General features: G+C 47.8%; 9 protein-coding genes across 9 annotated transcripts; 5 read left to right on the top strand and 4 right to left on the bottom strand.

The window, feature by feature from the left end:
* Nucleotides 1–226: 226 nt before the first annotated feature.
* Nucleotides 227–1,202, top strand: B0J16DRAFT_400233 (uncharacterized protein; the record flags this gene model as incomplete). Its single annotated transcript, XM_046132501.1, has 2 exons — nt 227–332; nt 382–1,202. The coding sequence occupies 2 exons, from the start codon at nt 227–229 to the stop codon at nt 1,200–1,202; spliced, it is 927 nt and encodes a 308-aa protein (XP_045983844.1).
* A 1,046-nt stretch (nt 1,203–2,248) lies between these two features.
* Nucleotides 2,249–3,418, top strand: B0J16DRAFT_400232 (uncharacterized protein; the record flags this gene model as incomplete). Its single annotated transcript, XM_046132500.1, has 2 exons — nt 2,249–2,401; nt 2,447–3,418. The coding sequence occupies 2 exons, from the start codon at nt 2,249–2,251 to the stop codon at nt 3,416–3,418; spliced, it is 1,125 nt and encodes a 374-aa protein (XP_045983843.1).
* A 31-nt stretch (nt 3,419–3,449) lies between these two features.
* On the bottom strand, nt 3,450–5,400 carry B0J16DRAFT_146942 (cytochrome P450). Its single transcript, XM_046121983.1, has 4 exons — nt 4,161–5,400; nt 4,014–4,093; nt 3,794–3,960; nt 3,450–3,742 (listed from the first exon to the last, which is right to left on the bottom strand). The coding sequence occupies exons 1-4, from the start codon at nt 5,254–5,256 to the stop codon at nt 3,580–3,582; spliced, it is 1,506 nt and encodes a 501-aa protein (XP_045983842.1). The 5' UTR covers nt 5,257–5,400; the 3' UTR covers nt 3,450–3,579.
* A 1,462-nt stretch (nt 5,401–6,862) lies between these two features.
* B0J16DRAFT_267699 (heterokaryon incompatibility protein-domain-containing protein) lies at nt 6,863–8,262 on the bottom strand (the record flags this gene model as incomplete). The annotated part of the gene is made up of 2 exons (XM_046123455.1): nt 6,863–7,800; nt 7,977–8,262. Coding segments are annotated over 2 exons (1,224 nt in total), but the record flags the coding sequence as incomplete, so codon positions are not given.
* A 1,284-nt stretch (nt 8,263–9,546) lies between these two features.
* B0J16DRAFT_267237 (uncharacterized protein) lies at nt 9,547–10,699 on the top strand (the record flags this gene model as incomplete). Its single annotated transcript, XM_046123441.1, has 2 exons — nt 9,547–9,883; nt 9,933–10,699. Coding segments are annotated over 2 exons (1,104 nt in total), but the record flags the coding sequence as incomplete, so codon positions are not given.
* Nucleotides 10,700–13,932: 3,233 nt separating this feature from the next.
* B0J16DRAFT_400218 (uncharacterized protein) lies at nt 13,933–14,440 on the top strand (the record flags this gene model as incomplete). The annotated part of the gene is made up of 1 exon (XM_046132499.1): nt 13,933–14,440. One exon carries the CDS (start codon nt 13,933–13,935, stop codon nt 14,347–14,349), a length of 417 nt encoding a protein of 138 aa, XP_045983839.1. The 3' UTR covers nt 14,350–14,440.
* A 1,085-nt stretch (nt 14,441–15,525) lies between these two features.
* B0J16DRAFT_343359 (uncharacterized protein) lies at nt 15,526–16,193 on the top strand. The gene has a single exon (XM_046128023.1). The coding sequence runs from the start codon at nt 15,621–15,623 to the stop codon at nt 16,011–16,013; it is 393 nt and encodes a 130-aa protein (XP_045983838.1). The 5' UTR covers nt 15,526–15,620; the 3' UTR covers nt 16,014–16,193.
* A 161-nt stretch (nt 16,194–16,354) lies between these two features.
* Nucleotides 16,355–18,457, bottom strand: B0J16DRAFT_400214 (uncharacterized protein; the record flags this gene model as incomplete). The annotated part of the gene is made up of 6 exons (XM_046132498.1): nt 16,355–16,387; nt 17,121–17,276; nt 17,327–17,608; nt 17,661–17,961; nt 18,015–18,331; nt 18,386–18,457. 6 exons carry the CDS (start codon nt 18,455–18,457, stop codon nt 16,355–16,357), a joined length of 1,161 nt encoding a protein of 386 aa, XP_045983837.1.
* A 107-nt stretch (nt 18,458–18,564) lies between these two features.
* Nucleotides 18,565–20,700, bottom strand: B0J16DRAFT_305889 (heterokaryon incompatibility protein-domain-containing protein; the record flags this gene model as incomplete). The annotated part of the gene is made up of 2 exons (XM_046124764.1): nt 18,565–20,316; nt 20,374–20,700. The coding sequence occupies 2 exons, from the start codon at nt 20,698–20,700 to the stop codon at nt 19,015–19,017; spliced, it is 1,629 nt and encodes a 542-aa protein (XP_045983836.1). The 3' UTR covers nt 18,565–19,014.
* Between the last annotated feature and the right edge of the window lie 113 nt (nt 20,701–20,813).

The raw sequence follows: 20,813 nt of genomic DNA, 5'->3' as shown, positions 1-20,813 counted from the left end.
AAGTCTATATAAGACTCTTGATTCTCTGTCTGGATAACTTCTCATCAACCAACAATCAACAGTCTTCTCTCATCTCTTCTATCTCTTACATTCTCAGCCCTGGTGGCCTATTTCAATACTCAACAACTTTAATCTTTCCTACCTTCTCTAACTTCTTTCCTATCTACCTACTCTCACTAAGATACCCAATTCTCTTTTACTCTTTACTCAAAAAAACATATTCAAAATGCATTTCTACGCTCTCATCCCCGCTTTCATCGCCACCGCTTCTGCTCACGGAGTAGTCGTCTCCGTCGAAGGAGCCAACGGTGTCTCCATGCCCGGTCTCACCAGTAAGTCCACCTTCACCTTCCAAACAATATCAATACTAACTCTTCACAGTCGCTGATGGCACTCCTCGTGACTGCTCCAGCAACGGCTGCGGCTCCCAGGCCGACACCGCCATCATTCGTGACCGTGAGCTCGGAACCGACCGAGCCAGCGCCCTCGGCAGGACCCAGGGTAACGGTCCTGTTGACGCCTCCGTCATGATCGCCAACTTCATGGGCGGTAGCGGTGCCAACAATGTTCCCACAAACAATGGTTCTGACGCCAGTGTTGGTGTCGAGGATGATATTTCCGGCCTTCAGGGTGGCCGCAACAACAGAAACAACAACAAGCAGAAGCGTCAGCGAGGTGGTCTCCTTGGTGGCCTTCTCGGAGGACTTGGTGGTGGTCTTGGAGGCGGTGCTGGTGGTGAGAAGGCCGATAAGCCCCAGGAGGCTAGTGTTGCTGCTACTGCTGGTGATGGAGCTACCAATGGTCTTCCCACTTGTTCCAACAACGGTGAAATCACCATGACCTACCGACAGATCAACCAGGACGGTGCTGGCCCAATGACAGCTGACATCGACGCCACATCCGGCGGCACCGACCCCGCCGCCTTCCAGTCCGCCGAAGTCGTCCAAGATGTTCCCGGTGTCGGTTTTGGTGGCCTTTCTCTCGCTACCAACACTGACTTCCCTCTTACTGTCAAGATGCCTCAGGGTATGACCTGCGAGGGATCTGTTGGAGGAGCCGACAATGTCTGCATCGTCCGTGTTCGCAACAGTGCTGCTGCTGGACCTTTCGGTGGCTCTGGTGCTTTCACCCAGTCTGCTTCTGCTCGCAAGCGTGCTATTGCTTTCCGCCTCAAGAAGCGCATGGAGATCTTCCGCCACTAAGCGATTGATCAGATGATGGATAATATGGGATGAGCTGGTGGATTGTATAGATAGATAGATGAGAATGCTTTCCTGGTGGAAGTATGCTATGAATAAATATGTTTATGATAATTTTGTCTCACTGCATTTGAACCTTTTATGCTTGGCACCGCTTGACTGGTGATGGCTAGAATAACGTCCTGTGATAAAATATTACCATAAAGTACAACAAGCCAAGAGGGAACTAATATCTCTGGGGATGCAAGGGAGAGAGGTTCTTTTGATACGAACTCTGCTAGTGATGTTGTTTATATCTTGGCAAAGAACTGTCTAATGCATATCAGGTTCGTCGGGATTGGCGGTATTTTCCCACCTTCCAATCATGGAAATTCTTCTGGGGATCACCGTCCGACCTGCCCAGATAGGATGCTACCTTGAGCCGAGCTTACTTACCCCTCTCTTGGAACGAAGGAACAGCTTCAATTAAGCTTAAATCATAGTTGAATCCAAATGGATCCTGGATTCATGTAGAGAATCCTTCGAATTGAACTCACTGTAATGGCATTGGTTGTTGTACGTAGCCCATCCGCTTTCTGTATGGACCAATTGACTTGACCCTAATTTCATCTCACCACACCATCAACCACGCGGGGAACCTGTAAACGCCCAGCGTTCCTGCATGTTCCTAGGAACAAGTGCTGACCAACTTCGAGCATGTTTATCTTGATGTTTCTCTAAATCCTCCAGTGATTGTCAAGAATTCATCCAAGCCCCGGCTTGGGTTACATCCCAATTGCCTCTTCAGCTTCCTGATGTGGAGTAGGCTGACTTGGCACTCAATAAGCCAGACGAATCGCCTCCCAAGTGACCTTGTAAATGGCCTCTCAATTGACCCGTAAGAGCGGTCTAACCAACCACCGGATGCATGGCAGTAAATGTGATAGTGGTCGGTCAATTGAACTTTTGATAAGCGAGGATCCCCGCATGATGTGATGGGTATATAAAGTGATCATCCTTCGACCCTCTGTTACTGGAGATCTCCTCATCTCATCTCATCATCCTCCACCATGCGTTACTCAGTCCCTCTCATGGCGGCTCTCGCCGCCACAGCTACCGCTACCGCCCCCTCAGAGAAGCGCGCTGAGAAGCTCTTCACCCTCGAAACCGCCGCCGGTGAGACCGTCGAGGTTACTGAGGACGAGAAGTTCCAGATGATCGACGTAAGCTTCCCACCTCCCATCCCTTACCACCACTAACAAACCCAGGACCACATCCACTTCTTCGACATCACAGAATGGAAGGATCACAGCCCAGCATCCAGCCTCATGGCCCTCACCCCCTCCTACCCCACCAAGCTCTCCCACCAGTCCAACGTCGCAAAGATGATCACCAAAGTCAAGACCAAGACCATGGAGAAGCAACTCAAGAAATTCTCCTCCTTCCACAACCGCTACTTCAACTCTCGTTACGGCGTTGAGGCTGCGCAGTGGTTGCACAAGGAAGTTGAAAAGGTCATCAAGAAGAGCAAGCATCCTCTTGCTTCAGTCCGTCTTATTCAGCATCAGGCTTGGTCGCAGCCTTCAATCGTCGTTTCGATTCCTGGAAAGGTTCGTCTCAAGACTGTCGTTACTGGATCGCATCTTGATTCGGTTATTTCTAATGACCGCGGTGCGGGTCGTGCACCTGGTGCTGATGATAATGGCTCCGCGTCCATTATGCTTCTTAACCTTCTTGGAGCCTTCCTCGAGGATGAGCGCATCGTTAAGGGCGATCACCTCAACACTGTTGAGTTCCACTGGTACTCTGCCGAAGAGACCGGTCTTCTCGGTTCTCAGGACATTTTCAACAGCTACTCCCGTCTCGGCATTCAAGTCGAGGCTATGCTGAACCAGGATATGGTCGGCTACAAGGGTCGCGATGGCATCGAGCGATTCGGTCTTGTCACCGATTTCACAAACGCTGCTCAGAATGACTTCCTTAAGCTTCTCATCGATGAGTACGCTGATATTTCTTACGAGGAGTCTACTTGTGGCTATGCTTGCTCTGACCATGCTTCTGCTCACCGAAATGGTTACCCTTCGTCGTTTTTGTTCGAGACTCCCTTTGGAAACCACAACCCTTACATTCACACTCCTAACGACACAATGGAGTATGTTGACTTTGACCATGTTATGCAGCATGCCAAGGTTACTGCTGGATTTGTTTACGAATTGGCTCACAAGGACTTTACCGCCTAAGAGCAGCTAGGTTTAAGGATGACGAGATGAAGATGATGATATGATAGTCTATATAAAGTAATGAAATTGTACAACTTTGTTGTCCACTCCTGGGTCTAATCCATTCCGGCGACTAAGTACCAGAAGTCCAGTCCGCCCATAGTCAATAATCAATGCCGCCACTACTTCTCCCGAACAACCTCTGTCAACTTGATGTTGAGTTCCTTCTTCTCCCAGATAATGTAAATGTTCTGGTCATACCAATCCCTACTCTCAGGCATCAACTCAAGGTCAAACTTCCAAAGTAGGCGCGTCAACAAGAGTCGCATTTCGACGTAAGCCAGGCTGTGATTCCATGTTAGCTTTTCTTCCTTACAATCTAGTAACTGAACTTACTTCTTGCCGATACAGTCGCGAGGTCCCATAGAGAAGGGCTGGACCACGGCTCGAGAGTCATTGGCATACAGAGGATCATCCATCCAACGCTCGGGAACGAATTGCTCGGGGTTTCGGAAGTTTTGAGATGATTTGTAGGCGGGCAATTGAGGGACAGAAACAGAAGTCTAAGTCAAGAGTTATAAGGCGTTGGAAGTAAGACAGCTCTGAAATTACTCACCTTTTCTGGGATAAAGTAACCTTCCATGAATTCGCCTCCTGCAGGTGTAAGACGGGGAAGGCCGGCGGCAACAGGTGGATCTAAGGTTCTCACGTCAGCACAAGATCTCAACAACCACCTGCATACGGATAGTAAAATATGACTTACACATTCGGAAGGTCTCAGACAAAACCGCGAGTAAATACTTCAAATGATCAACAGCATTAGCCGTAATCTCATCCTCCGAAGCAAAAGTAGAGCGGATCTCCTTGACAAGTTTGTCATACTTGTCAGGGTTAGTCAAAAGAAAATAAGTGGCACCACTGAGCAACGTAGCAGTCGTCTCACTACCAGCAATGATAAGCAAGCTGGAATTCTCAAGAATCTCAGGCCTGGACATTCCACGCTCATCGTTATATCGCAGGATATACGACATGAAGTCCTGGCTGTTGGTGTCCTTGGCATCAATGCGCGCACCAGCCGCATGCTCAGTAAATTGCCAATGCTCGTCGGAAGCCTTCTGCAATCTCCTGGGTGTCAACATAGGGATGTAGTCTCTGAGACCGAGACGGACTAGAGCTTGGGAGAAGCTGACGCTCTTCATCGTATGAAATATTCTGCGAACCCAAGGGTGGTAGTTTCCGCTTTCGAGACACCCGAATGGTTGACCGAGAGCGAGATGGCCGATGAGATCAAATGTAGCAAAGTTATACCATTGGACCATATTAACAGCCTCACCCTGTTGAGCCTTTTGGGTCAGGCGTTCGATGAAAAGGTTGACGTAATGATTGATAAGACCCTCCTGGCCACGAAGGGCCTTTTGCGAAAAAGCATGCGAGAGAAGCTTTCGCTGACGCTTATGATCTTCATGGTTCGAGGTGATCAGATTCGGAGCAGGACGTTTCTGTCGGTAAGCGCGAAGATCCTTCTCAAAGATCTTTGCACCGGCTGTCTTGTGGCCGTAGATATTCTTGTAGGCGTCGGCGGTGATGAAAGAGACGTCGTTGGGAGCGTATCGGACGACAGGGCCGTATTGGTCGTGCAGGTCCATGAGGCGATACATCCATTGGCCTCGAGTTATGTTCCACAGATACGGGAGTTGAGTTACGGCGTAGAGCTTTGGGCCTGGGACTTTAGAGAGGGGGTGGAAGAAGACATTGTAGATAGTGCGGATTGTTGTATAGAGAATCAGTGCTGAAGCGAAAATTGCTAAACTACCGCTGAGTGTCAAACTAGACACCAGATCAGAGTGAAGGACAGCCATGTTGGCGTTGCCGTATAGTGCAAAAGCCTGAGTGCGTGGGGTTTGTGAATGATCTGATGTTTCGATGGTGGGACTTCAGCTCTTTAAAGCATTAACTCCCTCCATAAACGGAAACTGCACATTGATAATGCACGGCCACATTAGGACGTTGATCCCCATCACAATGCAACAATGAAGCCACTGACCAGCGCCGCCTACGTCCCCACGCGTCAGGTTTACCCTATCGCAGACCCTAGATATCAAATTCCTGACTCGAAACCTGCGACATCCACTGCAGATGGGGGCTTCGTGTCGCATTGCGTACAATGTTCCGCGGACTTTCCGTTTTATTGATCGCTCGGGCATATCTAATGACGCGAATTCCGTCCGCGCATCCGCGGGGTTTGACCAAGTGGATAATAACTGTGGTTGATCTGCATGAAAGAGTCTTGAATTGATGATGCATTGACCATGTTTTACGGAGTTCGCTATGATGTGACCCTGTTATGGCCGGCAATTTGTAGCCAGCATCCCTGTTTAGTGCGGAACTAATGCGAGATGCCGTCGGCTCTTGATGAAATTCCCGCTTGATAAATTAAGTCAGATAACCTGGAGTAGAGGTCAATTTGTCTATTTCTGTCTGGTGCTCAAGCCTTTAGCAGTTTGGGTTGACTTTATAATATGGTTATATTGTATAAGCTGTTTTAGGGTATGCAAAACACCGTGAATTAACTTTATGAAAGTAGTACAGTCACGCGACACGCTTTTCACTGATCATGATGAGTCGCATGAGCAAGGTTGCCATTAAGTTAGAACTAAAAAGCTTTTAAATACCTTGCATTGAAATGAGAAATAGCGATGTCTGTTAAATAATGATGACTTCAGTCTCCCAGGCCAGAGTGTCCGTAACATCTGTCATTTCGCCCCAAGTATAGAATATGCCAATTCGCTCATACACATTCATCTTATCGCGTGGATCCACCCTTTGTTCATTCTTAACCTTCTGCACTACAAGTCCTTCGCATTGATATAGAGTATCCCGCAATGCAAGCAAGTACGCACGATCTGTGAAAGGTAAAGGAGTAGCCAAATTGTCAAGGTGTACTCGGCACGTCGATCCTCCCCAAATAGGACTCTCGGGCCTAAACACATACTGACTACGCCCCAGCGAACTATCCAAGGTCTCCTCGCTCTCCATCGATCCCCTTTGAGCTTCAGACTCCACCTCTATCGGTTCGAGATCGCTGAGCTTCACCAATGGTGCAGTAAAACGAAGCTCTTTATTTGCCGGGTTCCGGAAATTGCCTTGCTTTTCAGCTGATGGGAAGGGCTGGAGATCGCTGACTAGAGAGGTCGCGGCTTCAAAATCATGGAAGAAATCGATCTCACCCTGCGATGACGCCCAAGACCAGGTAGGAAAGCTGTCACCAGTTTCTAGTGAGTTCCGTGGGTATCTTGCACCCCAAAGCAGGTGGTCAACACAATGAGACCGGAACACCCCTGCAAAATATTCAAACCCATGGCGTTCTGACAGCCTTGTTGCTATTCCCTGGATAGCTACAAGCCTATCAGTAGAGAACGATAGATTCATCTGAACAAAGTGAGATACCAGGTCGGTCCAGGCCTTTCCCACGGCATTCTTATCGTCACAAAATAGGATCCTACATATGGCTTCCGTATCCAGATTATTGAAACCGAGGTCAAAGATACAATCATTTGTCCATCGAGGTCCATCGTGAATATCGGTAAACCCTTTCGGAAGTTCGCCTTGGAATCCACTTTGACCTTCCCAGAAGAACCCATGTGGGCATTGCCATATTAGCCCATTGGACGTCCAGTGAAGGATTCGAGTAGATAAGAGCCATTCCTGAAGACACCAACCCCTGCTAAGAAGCGAGTTTCGGAACTGCCTCCTAACGGCATGCGGCGATAGAGCGAAGACGTTCGCTTGTGGATGCCATTCTTTGTAACCGTATCTCATTACGCGCCTTTCGGTAAGGAACCCTTCTGAGCTATCCTTTGCGCTCGTTGCTGCGATGCAACAAAGGGCGTTTGAATAATAAGCTGCCATATTCATCGACTCTTGTTCCCAGTCAGCTAATGCAACGTCATCTTGCTGCCGTGAACCGAGAGGTGTATCAGCTTGAATGATGCATACAGCATCAACCCAGAGATATCGTATGCCTATCAGTCGTGTAATATCAATCGCGTCTCTAATTGTCTTCGGCATGTTCTGAACCTTGATTTCAACTTTCCTTTCTTCTAGGTTCTTACTAGTTGTTCGCGCAGGATTATTGCCTTTTCCCCATTGATAGCTTAAGATCAGGTACGGTGATTTTCTGTCATGCTCTGATAGGTTCTCCGACATGACAAGCTTAGCTGTCGGCTGTCTCTCAGATCCAACATCGATTAACCTAGTTGGCATGCGGTAGGACACTTCTTCGTTCGGCGGCAAATTTGGACAGTTCATATGTGCCCGAGGGCATAGACAGGCTTCAAACCATGGCTTAATGCTCTCATCGTGGAGAGCACGCAAATCATTTGCCAGACCGGACGGTGCGAGGCCTGTGGAACCCCATTAGTATCCGTGGTCATTGGGTCATCACTGATGATACCTTTCACGGTTGTAACTGCCTGTGAGAGGGTGTGTATACCAGCATCATACACATGCAACCATTCGTTAATATCAGGGCTTTTCGGTTTAAGTTCCAAATACCACCGGTCACGATTACATCCAAGACCCCAAAGCAAGGGACCACTCGTCCCAAATCCTAGACCGTCGTAGAACAGGAGCAAAAATAATGTTTGACACAACGGACAACCAGCCTCACATGATGCCTCAAGGTCGCTGAACGTTTCATGGTGATCCAACTCCCATTCATACAGGCCTTCTACACGCTGGCGATGTCCGACATCATCAGGCTTCCAAGAAACCGCCAGGCACTTCTCACACAAAGTCCCGTTGGATGCAGAAATTTCCCCGCTTCCAGGTGATACATGCTGATTTTCTGATTCTCGGCCGTCCATTGCCGGTTCGCTGTAGAACGGACTATGTCGGAGTGATCGGAGGATGGATTGATGGAATAGAGATCGATTTAGTGTTATCAGGCTGTGGAAAACCTGAATGTACTACTTGCGTTGAAAATACGTAATGCTCAATAATGTCTGATCTTACGGCTCGGCAGCAACCAGAAGATGACACAGCATAAAAAGGTGACGGCCATTAGTTTGAACGGATAGTTTTGTACCAATGGAAAACGCCACAATTACGCATTGCTAAAAGCAGTTTACTGCAGATATGGGTCTTGAGAGTAAAAGTACATTTTGTAACTTTACTTTCAATCTAAATAATGCTTATTAATTGCTAGATCTATGTTATTGAATTGCCTTCTTAAGATTATATTTAGATTTGAAAGCCTCAACTAAGTAACTGTTTGATTCCTTTAGTTCACTTTCTGTAAAGTGCACACTGGGAAATAGAAAATACAATTTGCCCCCACTAGTTTGATGTACTCCTTAATGCTTACAGTAGTGACGAGGGACATAAGACCGGAAAGGAGGATGAAGACAAGGCAGCCTGAATTATATCTCCTCCTGTGTGGGCCCTGGCTTGTTTGGCTCCTGTCTTGGTGTCCTGAATAATGCGTAAGTATTTTCTACCCACCAAGGGATGTGACAGAACAGTATGCTAACAAATTACAAAACATCCCAACCACTACAGGCTTTAGAATCGATCGAGCATCCCCAATTCCGTTTTAGCGGCCATGTAGGAGTGCCTTGTCTCCACATACTGAGGCCCACCCAACGGCCTCTAGTCTAGCTCTTGAAAGCGAGTCATTTGGGCCAAGTGAGTAATGAACGCAGCAACGTATCTTAAGAGATCTTAAATGAGGGGCGGTCAGCACAGACAGTAACACTCAGAATTTACCGAGTGATAGGTCAGGCGAATGCGTGCCAGTTGAATCATATTGAGGTCACTAAAAAACATCCATCGCGGTGCCAGTTTTAATTCAATCTAAGACAAAAAAAGTCAATGACGTGTTGGACAAAGCCAGACCCATCATAAAGAGCAGGTCCCGCCGTCATCAAGTAATCAACTGCCCCAATTTCAATAACGTTACGTCCTCGATGTTTTTACTTAAATCCGCCCGTGTGCCGTTTTGTTCTCGCGCAACTCTACACCTCGCACAACCTCGTTGTTTACCACCAAGATTAAATAAATTTAAACAAATCGCTACTGTCAAAATGGCTGCTGTTCGTAGGTATTAAAAAATGGTTGAATTGGTCCTTGGCTAACTGGTTGTAGACAAGGCGAATAATGACGACCTCAAGGCTGGTGCCTTGTTTGATGTTTCTCATGTCACTGCTGTAGTTACAGGCGGTGCTACGGGCATTGGTCTGATGATTACTCAGGCGTTGGTAGCCAATGGAGCCAAGGTTTACATTACCGGTCGTCGAACCGAAAAGCTTGAGCAGACCCAGAAGGTCTATGGTGATGGACCTGGAAGTATTCATGTTCTACCTGGTGATGTGAGCTCCAAGGACGAAGCTATCCGTCTCGCTAAGGAAGTCGGCGAGAAGGAGCCCAAGGGTATCCATTTGCTTGTTAACAATGCTGGTATCGCCAGGGATGATGAGACCAAGTTCTGTAGGTTGAAAGATACCTGTGCAAGAAACTCAAGCTAATTGTCATATAGCATCGGTCGGCGAGCCTGATATGTCCGACGCCCAGGCTATCTCTGATCACTTCTTAAAAACGAAACCCGAACAATGGGCCGAAACACTTCAAACAAACGTCACAGGGCCATACTACATGTCCGTGGCCTTCCTCCCCCTCCTCGCCAAAGGCCGTGACGCCGTCCCCGGCTACACCTCCCAGATCGTCAACGTATCGTCCATCTCAGGAGCCATGAAAGGCTCCAGCATGGGTCAACCTGCCTACGCTACATCGAAGGCTGCCGTGACCCATCTCAGCCGCATACTCGCCACTCTGTGCAAGGATGTCAAGGTCCGTGTTAACGTTATTGCTCCGGGTCTATTCCCTAGTGAGATGACGACTGGCAAGTCCGATGAGGGTAATAAGAGTGTGATCAACAAGAAGATGTCGAATCCTGCTGGACGACCTGGCAACGATAGTGATATGGCCGCCACGATTTTGTTCCTTGTTGGAAAGGGTGGTCTGTTCTATAATGGGCAGATTGTGTATCCCGATGGAGGTAAGTCGCCGCTCCCATGTCACGTCCTTGATGAGACTAATCGATGTTATAGGAAATACGCTTGTCCAGCCGGCTATTGCCAATTAGATTCATTCATAATAACTACATATGGACAGAATGAAATATTGCTTTCCATCATATCATCTCAATTTGCGATAGTGACAGGATGTAGAGATGAAGTCAACAGCAGATGCCGTTTGTATACATCGCCCGGTATTCAACACGTAAGGACACCGTTCTCGTTGTGAACATATTCATGCGCAGTCGCCGCTTCTAAAACTGAAGTTAGACATCTGGCCTCATGATAGTGCATTGAAAATGATATATGGGATTTACCAATAGGGGCAGTTGCTTCCTCTGCCTTCCCGTCACAAGTACAACCCAGCCAATAGATCTTCCCGCCCCACCACGGATCAGGTGCTATAAACATGCGACAGTTATTGCAGCTATCGCTAAAGTTCCGCTTGTCTGGCTATACTCTGGTCAGTGGTTCAGTCTTTAAGTCAAGGAAGGTCTTTTACTGTAAGCTCCGTTCCATCATATCCAAAACACCTGTTGAGGTCTAGAGCAGTTGGAAGGTAACCGGAATTGTCGTATGGCAGGCATCGACCTGAAAGGACATTGGTCTTGCCGTCGAACTCTATGTCAACGCAGCTACGGTCAATAGCAGCGGCGGTACTGCCGAGAAGGCAAATGAAGACTGCGATCTTGCTCATTATTTTGGATTGTCCAAGGTGTGTGGGCGGAAGTTGCGAGAGTCTTCTGCGCGGTCACGCATGGTTTATAAGTATTTGTGGACTTCAGCATTTAGGATAATATGGTGCTAGGGTGATCCTTCGGAAGATATTCATGTCACGTTCGGAGATTTTGATACGCCAAGGTATGCTTACGAGGGAAGCGCTAACTTCTTGCGAGTTTCGGAACCATCTTCCGTGGATGAGAATGGATGGAAGGATTATTCAAAGGATCACGCTATGCCCCATAAGCTACTGGCAAACAGGATCCCGACTGTCAGGCCAGTCAGCGTACTTTCAGCCGTGATAGCATTGGCCGGGTAATGTCAAAGCTTATACACGGTCGGGACCGAAAAGCAAAGCGATCCGACCAGTAAGCCGGGCCGTGTGGTTGTAAGGGTCTTTGGAAATCATACGTTTACAAACAGACACATCTGTCATGGGGATCAATCAGAGATCTACCGAGATCCCGGAGCAGCCACCGAATGAGAGCACCATGCTGATAGGGGTTCCAAGCCACCGGTGACATTGCGTGACCTTGACCAACGATTATATTGGTTCTGATGCGCCGGCATAGAGGTCACGGAACTGTGCGTGTTCGATAAGGTAAACCTTGTTCATCTGTAATCGAAAGTATGTCGTTGTGAATCTTGGCGTGTCTCAACATGCTGTGTCGTGATCCATCGATCATGCCAATGATCATAAGCTTGTGTTATCAACCTGTCATAGAATGAAACAAGGTTTATCTCTCTTGGGTAATTCGATAATCGCTCACGACAATCCACATAATGGCTTTCCTTACATACATTCACTGATAACAGGCGCCAGGACTTCAAAGTGTGACTTTGTTGAGAAACACCTTGAAAAAACATACTTTAACACGTATCGGGCTTTCCCCTCATCCTGCCATCGTCCAAGTATATAATGCCCTCATTTTCCCTCTCTTCGCATCCGATCCTCTTCCTTCCACCACCACCAAGACCAGATTCGCGTTGTACACTCGACGTAGGAACCAACCTTCTGTCTTGCAAATGCAAGCCACAGAATACCGCCTTATCCTAAACGAATACAACGTGTTACAAGGCGTGTAGACCGCTTCCCTTGTTTGAAACTACCACCGTGCTAACATAAAGTACAGGACTCGGCCGATCGAACTGTGGCTAGCCAGACTCACGACCCATAACCGCTGATTCAAGTCGCCATTCGGTACAAGCGCAACTCTTTTTGAGTTTTTCTGAGCCGTAAGTCCCGAGGCATACACGTAAAAATAATATAATAATTAACGCAGTTCTTGAACCTAGATGGGCTTCTGGGCCATCTTTGTGGCTCCCCTCATAAAGGTTGTGGCTACGGCTATAGGTAAGGTTGCGGGTGCCGCCTTTGGTCTGGGTTGCCTGATTGTTGGAAGTGTGACCCTGTGTGAGATGAGAAACAACCGCGCCGAGGCGAAGGCAACCGAACACTGGAACAAAAACTCTTGCAACTTGGTTTTTAGTACCGCTTCGGGTGGCAGTAAATTTTCTGGCTACTCCTATGAAGCAAAGGGTGATCACTTAGACTGCAACGATCTGCCAGAGAGACCCTTTATCGAGAAGGAGGTCAAGTCTTACGCTAGAAATTGGAGGGACCATGACATTCCTTCTGGCTGCCGCGAAAAAACGATCGGGAAGGGCTATTGGCAGATTCGGATCAGCAGGGATACGAAGCTCCATCCTATCGCCAAGGTCCGCTGCTAGAACGATATCACACGATGCGTTACCACGGAATAATGGGGTTTAAGATGGGTGTTTGGCGGTTTTGAAAGGCAATGGAAACGGCAATTCACAACTTGTAATCATCAGCCTCTGAGCCATGTTGCAAAGGAAGATAGCTGATGAATAATTACTCTTGACCCTTGTTACTACCGGATTTTGCCAAGTCTCTGTGCCGTGCTCTTCAATGTGCAGATGCGCCACCGTCATATGTCTAGCTCGTTGGTTATCCGAGATCCTGCGAGATATCATGCTCATCCATTCAAAAGCAGACACCTGTTTCCACGAAGTTCCAGACATCTATCGAAATGCTGGAGGATGTTCACCAAGTGCCACCGAATAAAAAGAATCAGGGTGTGAGGGGGTTCCAAGCCGACCTGCATCGCGTGACCTTCAACAAAGCTGATATTGGTTCTCTTACGACAGCATATGGGTCATGACACTGTGGATATCTTAAATCGAATGTATGTCGTTATAGAGATCGTTGATGGGTCTCAAAGAGCCAATGAGTAAGTCGATAATAAAGCATGTTGTACTTTCCACCGAGGGGGCAAACTGAAAACGGTTATCCCATCTGCTAATTCGAGCACCGTTCAAGAGATTTACTATCACAAGTAGAGTCACTGCTCCAATTCGCCAAGACTCAATATAACCTTTTGAGAAAGACCCTGATTCTCATCTTGACACGTATTGGGATAAGACTCCCCTCATCCCAACCTCTCCCAAGATCTCTCATGGGGTATACAATACCTTTCTTTCTACTCCCTCCCCTTTTCTCCTCTTCCCACTAACATTAACAATCACGTTGATAAGAGTCCAGCTTTTGCCGACCAGATATAAAACTTTCAAAAAGCGTAAGAGCTCCCAATAATTCCTGGACATTAATAACCCGTTCATCTTAAGGACAGGCCTCTTTCGATCGAATTGCGACCAGCCAGACTCGTCAACCGCGCCCCTCACGAGGATCTCTATTCACCATTTATTAAACGAGTAACCATGGCCCGCAAAAAGAAAGAAAAGAAGGGAGGCAAACTCGGGGACATAATAAGTGCTGCGACAGGTGTCATTGCAGCAGTGGATTGGCTTGTAAAAGTTTGTGACTTTTTTCACAACCGAAGGAAGGATGAAGCAGATGCCGCGTGGGAGGCCAATTCTTGCTCTGTGACTTGGAATACAGAATCGGACGGCAACAGATATCACGGGTTCAGTTATCATGCGAGTGGAGAAAGCCTAGACTGCGAAGAAATGTCTTCTAAAAGCGATATTATGTTGGAGGTTGAGGAGTGCACTAAAAGGTACAGTGCTGAAGGCGCCCCCACTGGCTGCTGTAAGACGACAACCTCCCCCGGTCGTTGGGAATTGCGTGTCAGCATGAATTCGACAGCCGATCCTACAGAGCTTGCTGACTACTAGCACGATTTTACACGATGAGAAGGTCTGGGGAAGGAGGGCGATATTGTGGAAAAGATGGCTTTGGGATGGGTGTTTGTCGGGTTCAAAAGACCATGGTGACGGCTGTTGTCAACTTCTTATGATCAGCAACTTCTGTGCAAAGGTCCAGCCAAATGTTGCTGAGAATAGAATAGCTCAAGAAACGGCAAAGCCGCTCATGTCATGATATACTGTGTCGCTGAATCAAAGTAACCTTGTGTCTTCAGAGACAAGCAGATTCTCGAAGACAAATCTTGTGCTCGTGTGAAAGCTGACTAAGAAGGCATCAGAGCAGGGCAGGACAAAGAAACACGTGTGATGCAAGGACTGGAGTCATGATGCTCTGGAAACGTAACTATGTTGAGTGAAACCTTATCCCAAGCAATCGTTGGCTACGGGTGGTCTGAACTTGAGCCACGATGCATGGTGGGATGTACCCCTCAATTGAGATCCCTTCTGAGGGCCGAGTACCGGAGAGACTCTATCGGTAATTCTGGTCAGGGTCACGAGTTTCAATGAACGGCTGACCTATCCCAAGTGAGAACGACGCAGTGGTATGGGAGTCTGGCGATGAGGTTGAAGATGTAATAGTCTACCCAATCGCCCCAAATAACGTGCCAATTGGTTCTGTTCAGTTGGATACCAGGTCAATGCCGATACCGACTATAGTTGACTATTAAGAGAAGAGAAAAAAACGGCGCATTTACTTGTCGTGAGCTATTTCCGTCGATCTAAAGACGCGGCATCATCCGCTCCGCCAGCGACTAGGATATCATGTCACCTGTGCGCTTTTTTGAAGCATAGATGATATTTGTCATAAATTTCATTTCAGTGGCTATCGGGGATTGTGAGAACTTCCGAGCTGATGCTTCTTCCCTTTCGCTCAATACGAGGCATTTCTCATCAGTATCCCCAATGCAGCAGTCGCCGGGTGAGATTACGGGGCTGTGGGTTTCTAAGCCTCGTTTTTGTATTTTCCCTGTCAGACCATCTGCAAGGGATATCATCTTCATTGGTCAATAGTGGATATTGTGCTTACTGTGGACATAGAAAATCGTGTGATTATACAAAAGCGGCAATTGTGCACATGAGAGAGGCTGAATAGAATATCTGTTGGATTAGATGTAGTTGCGGAATTTCCGTCTCTGGGTATATAAAGACGTGTCTTGGCTCGTACAATCCATATCATCAACCAACAACATCACTCAACTACAGCTTCAAGCAACTACCACCAATCTTAAACAACCGCAATCATGCACTTCTCCACTGTTCTCGCCGGCCTCGCTGCCTTCACAACCACCGTCACCGCCGCTCCTCCTCAAGAAAAGCCCTACGTCGGCGTCGCCATGATGACCTACAACGACCCCATCAACGGCGAATCCAGCAGTCTTCCCCAAAATGTCCCTCTCGGTGTTCTCACCCACCAGGACAACGTCAAGATCACCGAACTCGAGATCGTCAACGTCTTCTCGACTGTCAAGGGCGTCAAGGCTCCTAAGAACGACCAAATCGTTTGTCAAATGTACAAGGACAAGTACGCTACTATTCCTGGTAGTGCTGAGTTCACAGCGAAGAAGTCCGCTGTGATTAGCACAAACTCTGTTCCTCTTGGATGGGTTCTTTGTCGTGTCAAGGCCTCTTCTTAGATGAAGCAGGAGTCTGGGGCGATGGCTGGACTAGTTATGAATAATGTCTTTATTCAGCGCTGGGCTTGCAGTCTTTAAGGGCAGTACATAGTACTCACTTTATAAAAAGATCTTCAATGCAACTATTGAGCGATACGGCCTGTAAATAATACTGCCATACTCGAATGATTTAAAATTCATGCTTGACCTGACAAGACTATTACGTACATGAGATCAACTACTGGATTTAACCTGTTAGAAGAAACACATATAAAACCATTTTAAATCTAAGTAGGTACCAGCTTAACCCCCCCCAAAAGATAGACCACCAACCCATTTTCTCTCAAAGTCCTTAGAGATAACTAGGTATAACTCGCCATCACTCCTGACCGTGACTTTAGGGCCCTTAACCTCGCACCAGCCAGTATTTCTGAGCGTGTTCCATAGGCCCGTACTGATGGACAGCTCCTGGTAGCCTGTGCAGAGAAGTTGATTAGGAATACAGGGATGTTGATCGACATCGACGCCTTCATCGAGGAAGGTTCTAGGATTCTTTGCTTGGCCCGCACTGCATCGAAGTCCCCATGGATAGAACCATCCCGAGTCCTTCAATTCGGGAGAATGGCCTGATGGAAATGATCGCTCACAAACAGTATTCGATGGAGACGAACTGGGGATCCAACCCGTGGGTACGCCTTGGCTTGACGAAGGGCACTCATTTCCAGCAAGAAGCCATAGTAACCATACAACGTAGTAGTCACCTGGATCTATCCATTTCACGCGCCCTCGAATCTGGAGATTACATATTCGACGGCAAGTGATGATCTTGTCTCCGACTGGACGGGTCGATTTGGTTACAATGTGTTGTCCAACAGTAACACACGAAGGATAACCATTCTTTTCAACCGTTTCCCTATACCAGAAGCGTCTTCCAGGGAAATCCTGGTCAAGGTCGTCTTCATGAAGACAAACGAAATAGTCTGCAGGTATTGATACAAGCTTTCGTGGTTTGCGTGAGGGGTTTGTTCGATTTGCGCACCACAACGCCATGCGCTTTTCCTCGGATGGCATAAAATCACCAGAATTCGATGAAACGCTCTCCAAGGCTTGGTGGAAGAATCCAATAACACGATTATATTCTGGATCATGGGCCTTGAATTTGACCATGTTTTGGTGTGTGCGAGCGATGGCGCATATCAGGTCTTGTCGGTGATCCATGGTTGCTGACGACTTTGTGACTAGAAGGGCAGGAGGCCCCGTCAGTGACCAAGTGCCCTTTGGACCCTACTACTATTAGATATCAAATGAAACGCGGAAGTTCGAGATTGACGAACCTCTTGCGCCGTTGGCGATTTCACAATCTCATAAAAGCAGACTATTTCCCTACTCCCACCCAAGCCAAACTCACGAAAGTCTCGCTGTTGATTGTTGAGTACCTGGGTATTGAGTCGGTTAATCGACTCCAGTAAGAAGCGATTTGGCCCATCTCCAACCATCGGTATCAGCGCTTCGATGTCCATGCCGTCATGAGGGACACCAAAGAAGAAAATTGCAGCAATCATTTCTGCTAGACTTTTGTAGTCTTCACGATTGGACCTTTCTAGATCAATCAAAGTCTTGTGCAACGTTAGTGAGAAGAGAAGGGTTCCAAGCGTTCATCGTTCGTACCTGCTTGATTATAAGCCCCCCGAGACTGTGCGCAACAATAAACATCGGTTTGCGCCCTGAAAGCCGACTTAGACGAGACAAAACTTCAATAAAGCCTATTGAGAGATCCTCAAGTGTCTGTACGTTATCGCTATCTGCTAAAGACGATTCGTATCCGTAGGTCATGACTCGGGATATTGGCCGGTCATGGTCGTTCTTGGTCACATCGAACGGTAGCGAGTCTCGTAGCCATACATGCTCGCCGTTCCTTTCCTTGAAAGAGCCAAGAGCATGACCACCGAGACCAGGTATAGCAATGATGCTGTATAGTTAGCATGTGGACCTTGTATTAGTAGCGAACACATGGCTACTCACTAAATTTGATGATCATCTGGCATCGGGGAGTAAAGTTTGGTCAGGCCCAGAAATTGTGTGTCAAGCTCAAGGTACATAGGCCGTTTGGGTGTGCTAACTGCAAATACCTCTGGTAGCTGGACTTGGAGTATGGTGGGACTGTCTTGAAAGACAACAGTCGCGGTTGAAGAACGGTTGTGTGACTCTCGAGCGAGTGACTGGATAACCGGCGTTGCAGAGACCCCGGCTTCAACGAGAAAAGAGCGAAGACGCTCTTTGTCCCACTCGATAGGTACTCCTTGGACACGATACGTCCTACTGTGATAGACATCCTTTGCCTTGACAACTGAGTGTCCACGAGACCGTCCGCGAAGCCTACTAAGGTCAAATACCTGAGCGACGAGAAGTGTACCCAGTACGATGAGCGCAATAACTAATGCCTGTGAAGTATTGAAGAGCTCCATTCTCCAGGGCTTGAGCTGTTCGTGATGCTACAGGACAAGGAAAGAGATGTTGTCAGCAGCGGTATTTGGCTTACTGGGGATTCAGCCTCTTTGTTGGATTAATGTTTCTCCGTTCTAGGCTAGTTCACATGCTTCCCTACATACAAAAACGGTCCAAGACGCCTTGCCAGCACGATAGACTGTGGTGGCTGGCTAATGCACGCCATCATCGTCAATGGCTTTACCACAATCGATAGTGTATGATGAGAGGTCGGTCTAGACCTTCAGCGCAACATTTGGTCGCCTTATTGATACAATAGAGTACCAAAGTGATTTAGACGCGAAAAATCTGTGGTTGGTAGGAGTTCAACATTACGTAGATTGTTGGAGGTGGCGTCTATGAGCGGAGAGTTCAAGAGGAGATTAAGATGTACAAATTCAACTGAATCTGACTGGTCTAGACCCCATGGGACTCATCCAGACCAATCCACAAATGTTTCCTGAAAAATACTACACTTTTCGTCAAGCCGCACTGAGAAATTGCAGTCGAAACCGCCGTTTCAGCAGATTGCGTTTGACTATGAAATCGTAATGGTCTTCTCGACAGCCCGTTGTAGCCAGAGAGGGGGTTCACCGCCTCTACTAAACTCATCCTGGAGTATACCGTTGCGGTTCACATAGACGATTGGCGGATCAGAATTACCAACCGCGGCCGAACGGGTCCTGTTGTAACCCGAGACCCTAACAAGACCGATCCGTTGATATCGATCACCATCTGGTCTTAACAGGAGGATAGTGTACCTCCGTTTCTGTGACTTTGGTTCAAGAATGAGTCCCAAGACCCCACCCTCTAATGATACGTCCTCGTCCATATATGCATAGCAAAAAGCTGTAACATCTTCAATGATTGGTAGAACCGCATGTGGTCCATCGATGAAGCTCATTTTCGCAACCTGGCTCTGTGTACTGCTCCCCTCATTCAACTCAGCCCAGCTCCTTTCTTCGAAGGAGACCCAGACCGTCATTGCAGTGATACGCAGTATCTTGGGGGCATCTATGCTCGGTAAATCCTGTGGTCGCATCTCATTCTTGAACCAGTCATGTAAGGATACTGCATCACCGCATTCCTTTACCAGTATAATCTGTCGAACATCCGAGATACTAATATCAGGCTCGCTGATACGAATGCCGCCTATCCAACCGGACCAGCTCCAGCTGGGGAATCCTGGACACCGCTTGGCGAGTACATCGTGATGCCATGCGAGGTAAAAAACAACCCGACCGGAGGCGGGATCTCTTCGAATAGGAATTCCGTGGAGCTGTCGAATACCACTTGTTTTCAAGGTGCGAAAAAGACCCAGAACAGCGTTGATGGAATCTGAAGTCTTGGTCAATTTACGTCTTGTGTAGTTTGGTAACTGCTTCGCCTTAAGTTGATGCCATAACTTCGATTTTGGAACGGTCGTGCTTGGTATTATGCCCAGAAAGTTGGAGGTTTCGGCTTCCATTTCGGACTTGGAGAGCATTTCTGGCTTCTTTACACTCTCTGTACAGAGCATGGTGTTACAGAGATACGCGACCTCGTAGTCGGTGAAGATCAGTCTTCTGGGAGACAGGTAGCCCTCCTGGTATGTCCAACCACGCTCTGCCCATGTCGACCCAGATATTTGAGCAGATAGATGAGGAGGCATTTGAATAATAGCCACGTTGTCGATGTTGAAGCGTTCCATGGGAATGCGTTCCTTTATTCCAATCCCTGGTAGTCCGTATGAAGAGTCCTCTCCAGCCGCTGCCACCAGGGTCAAAAGCGCGCCGGAATAGATCTTATCCATCTGAGCAATTTGTTCGTCTTTCAATGGTCCCTCATCCTGGTCAATGCACTGTTGGTTTCACTGGTCAGAAACAAGAACTCGCAGCACGGAACTCGGGCCTCTTACATATTTGTCCACCCATAAATATCGTTCACCAAGTGACCGAGTTACCTCTACAGCATCATGGACCACCTTGGGCCATTCGGTCGCGCCTCCTTCTGGATTTCCACTGGCTCCTGGCGACTGAGGCTGCGCGGGTTTTCCCCAGACGTATGAAAGAGCGAAATAATTGCACCTGCCAGGCGCCTCAATCGTCTCCCCCGTTTCACAATCGATGACTTGTAGCCCTCGCACAAATTCGCTGCCACCAATGTTGGGCTTGCAGGACAGGTGGGATTGTGTGCAATGCTTCAGCCAGCTTTTGATTAGCTTGGGGTCGATTACCGATGACATCTGCCTCTGCCTCGGCCCGGTGTCGGGCAGCCTAGCATGGTCCCCTGCATTCACAAGGGCTAAGAACCCGGCGTCCTGCCAATCTTTGGCAATGCGATTACCATCCGTCTTAT

The sequence above is a fragment of the Fusarium flagelliforme genome, assembly GCF_020744385.1.
Source record: "Fusarium flagelliforme strain FIESC 12 MPI-CAGE-AA-0113 chromosome Unknown B0J16scaffold_4, whole genome shotgun sequence".
NCBI lineage: Eukaryota > Fungi > Ascomycota > Sordariomycetes > Hypocreales > Nectriaceae > Fusarium > Fusarium flagelliforme.
Note: the sequence above shows the minus strand (reverse complement) of the source record. Positions and strands in the feature narration are given on the sequence as shown.

Bases quoted from the DNA above. Each gene is read 5' to 3' on its own strand.
- B0J16DRAFT_146942 (XM_046121983.1), bottom strand. From the start codon at position 5,256: ATGGCTGTCCTTCACTCTGATCTGGTGTCTAGTTTGACACTCAGCGGT. The intron at 4,094-4,160 runs GTAAGTCATATT...TGAGAACCTTAG, and splicing joins GTCTGAGACCTTCCGAATGT to ATCCACCTGTTGCCGCCGGC. The intron at 3,961-4,013 runs GTGAGTAATTTC...CTCTTGACTTAG, and splicing joins GTTACTTTATCCCAGAAAAG to ACTTCTGTTTCTGTCCCTCA.
- B0J16DRAFT_343359 (XM_046128023.1), top strand. From the start codon at position 15,621: ATGCACTTCTCCACTGTTCTCGCCGGCCTCGCTGCCTTCACAACCACC.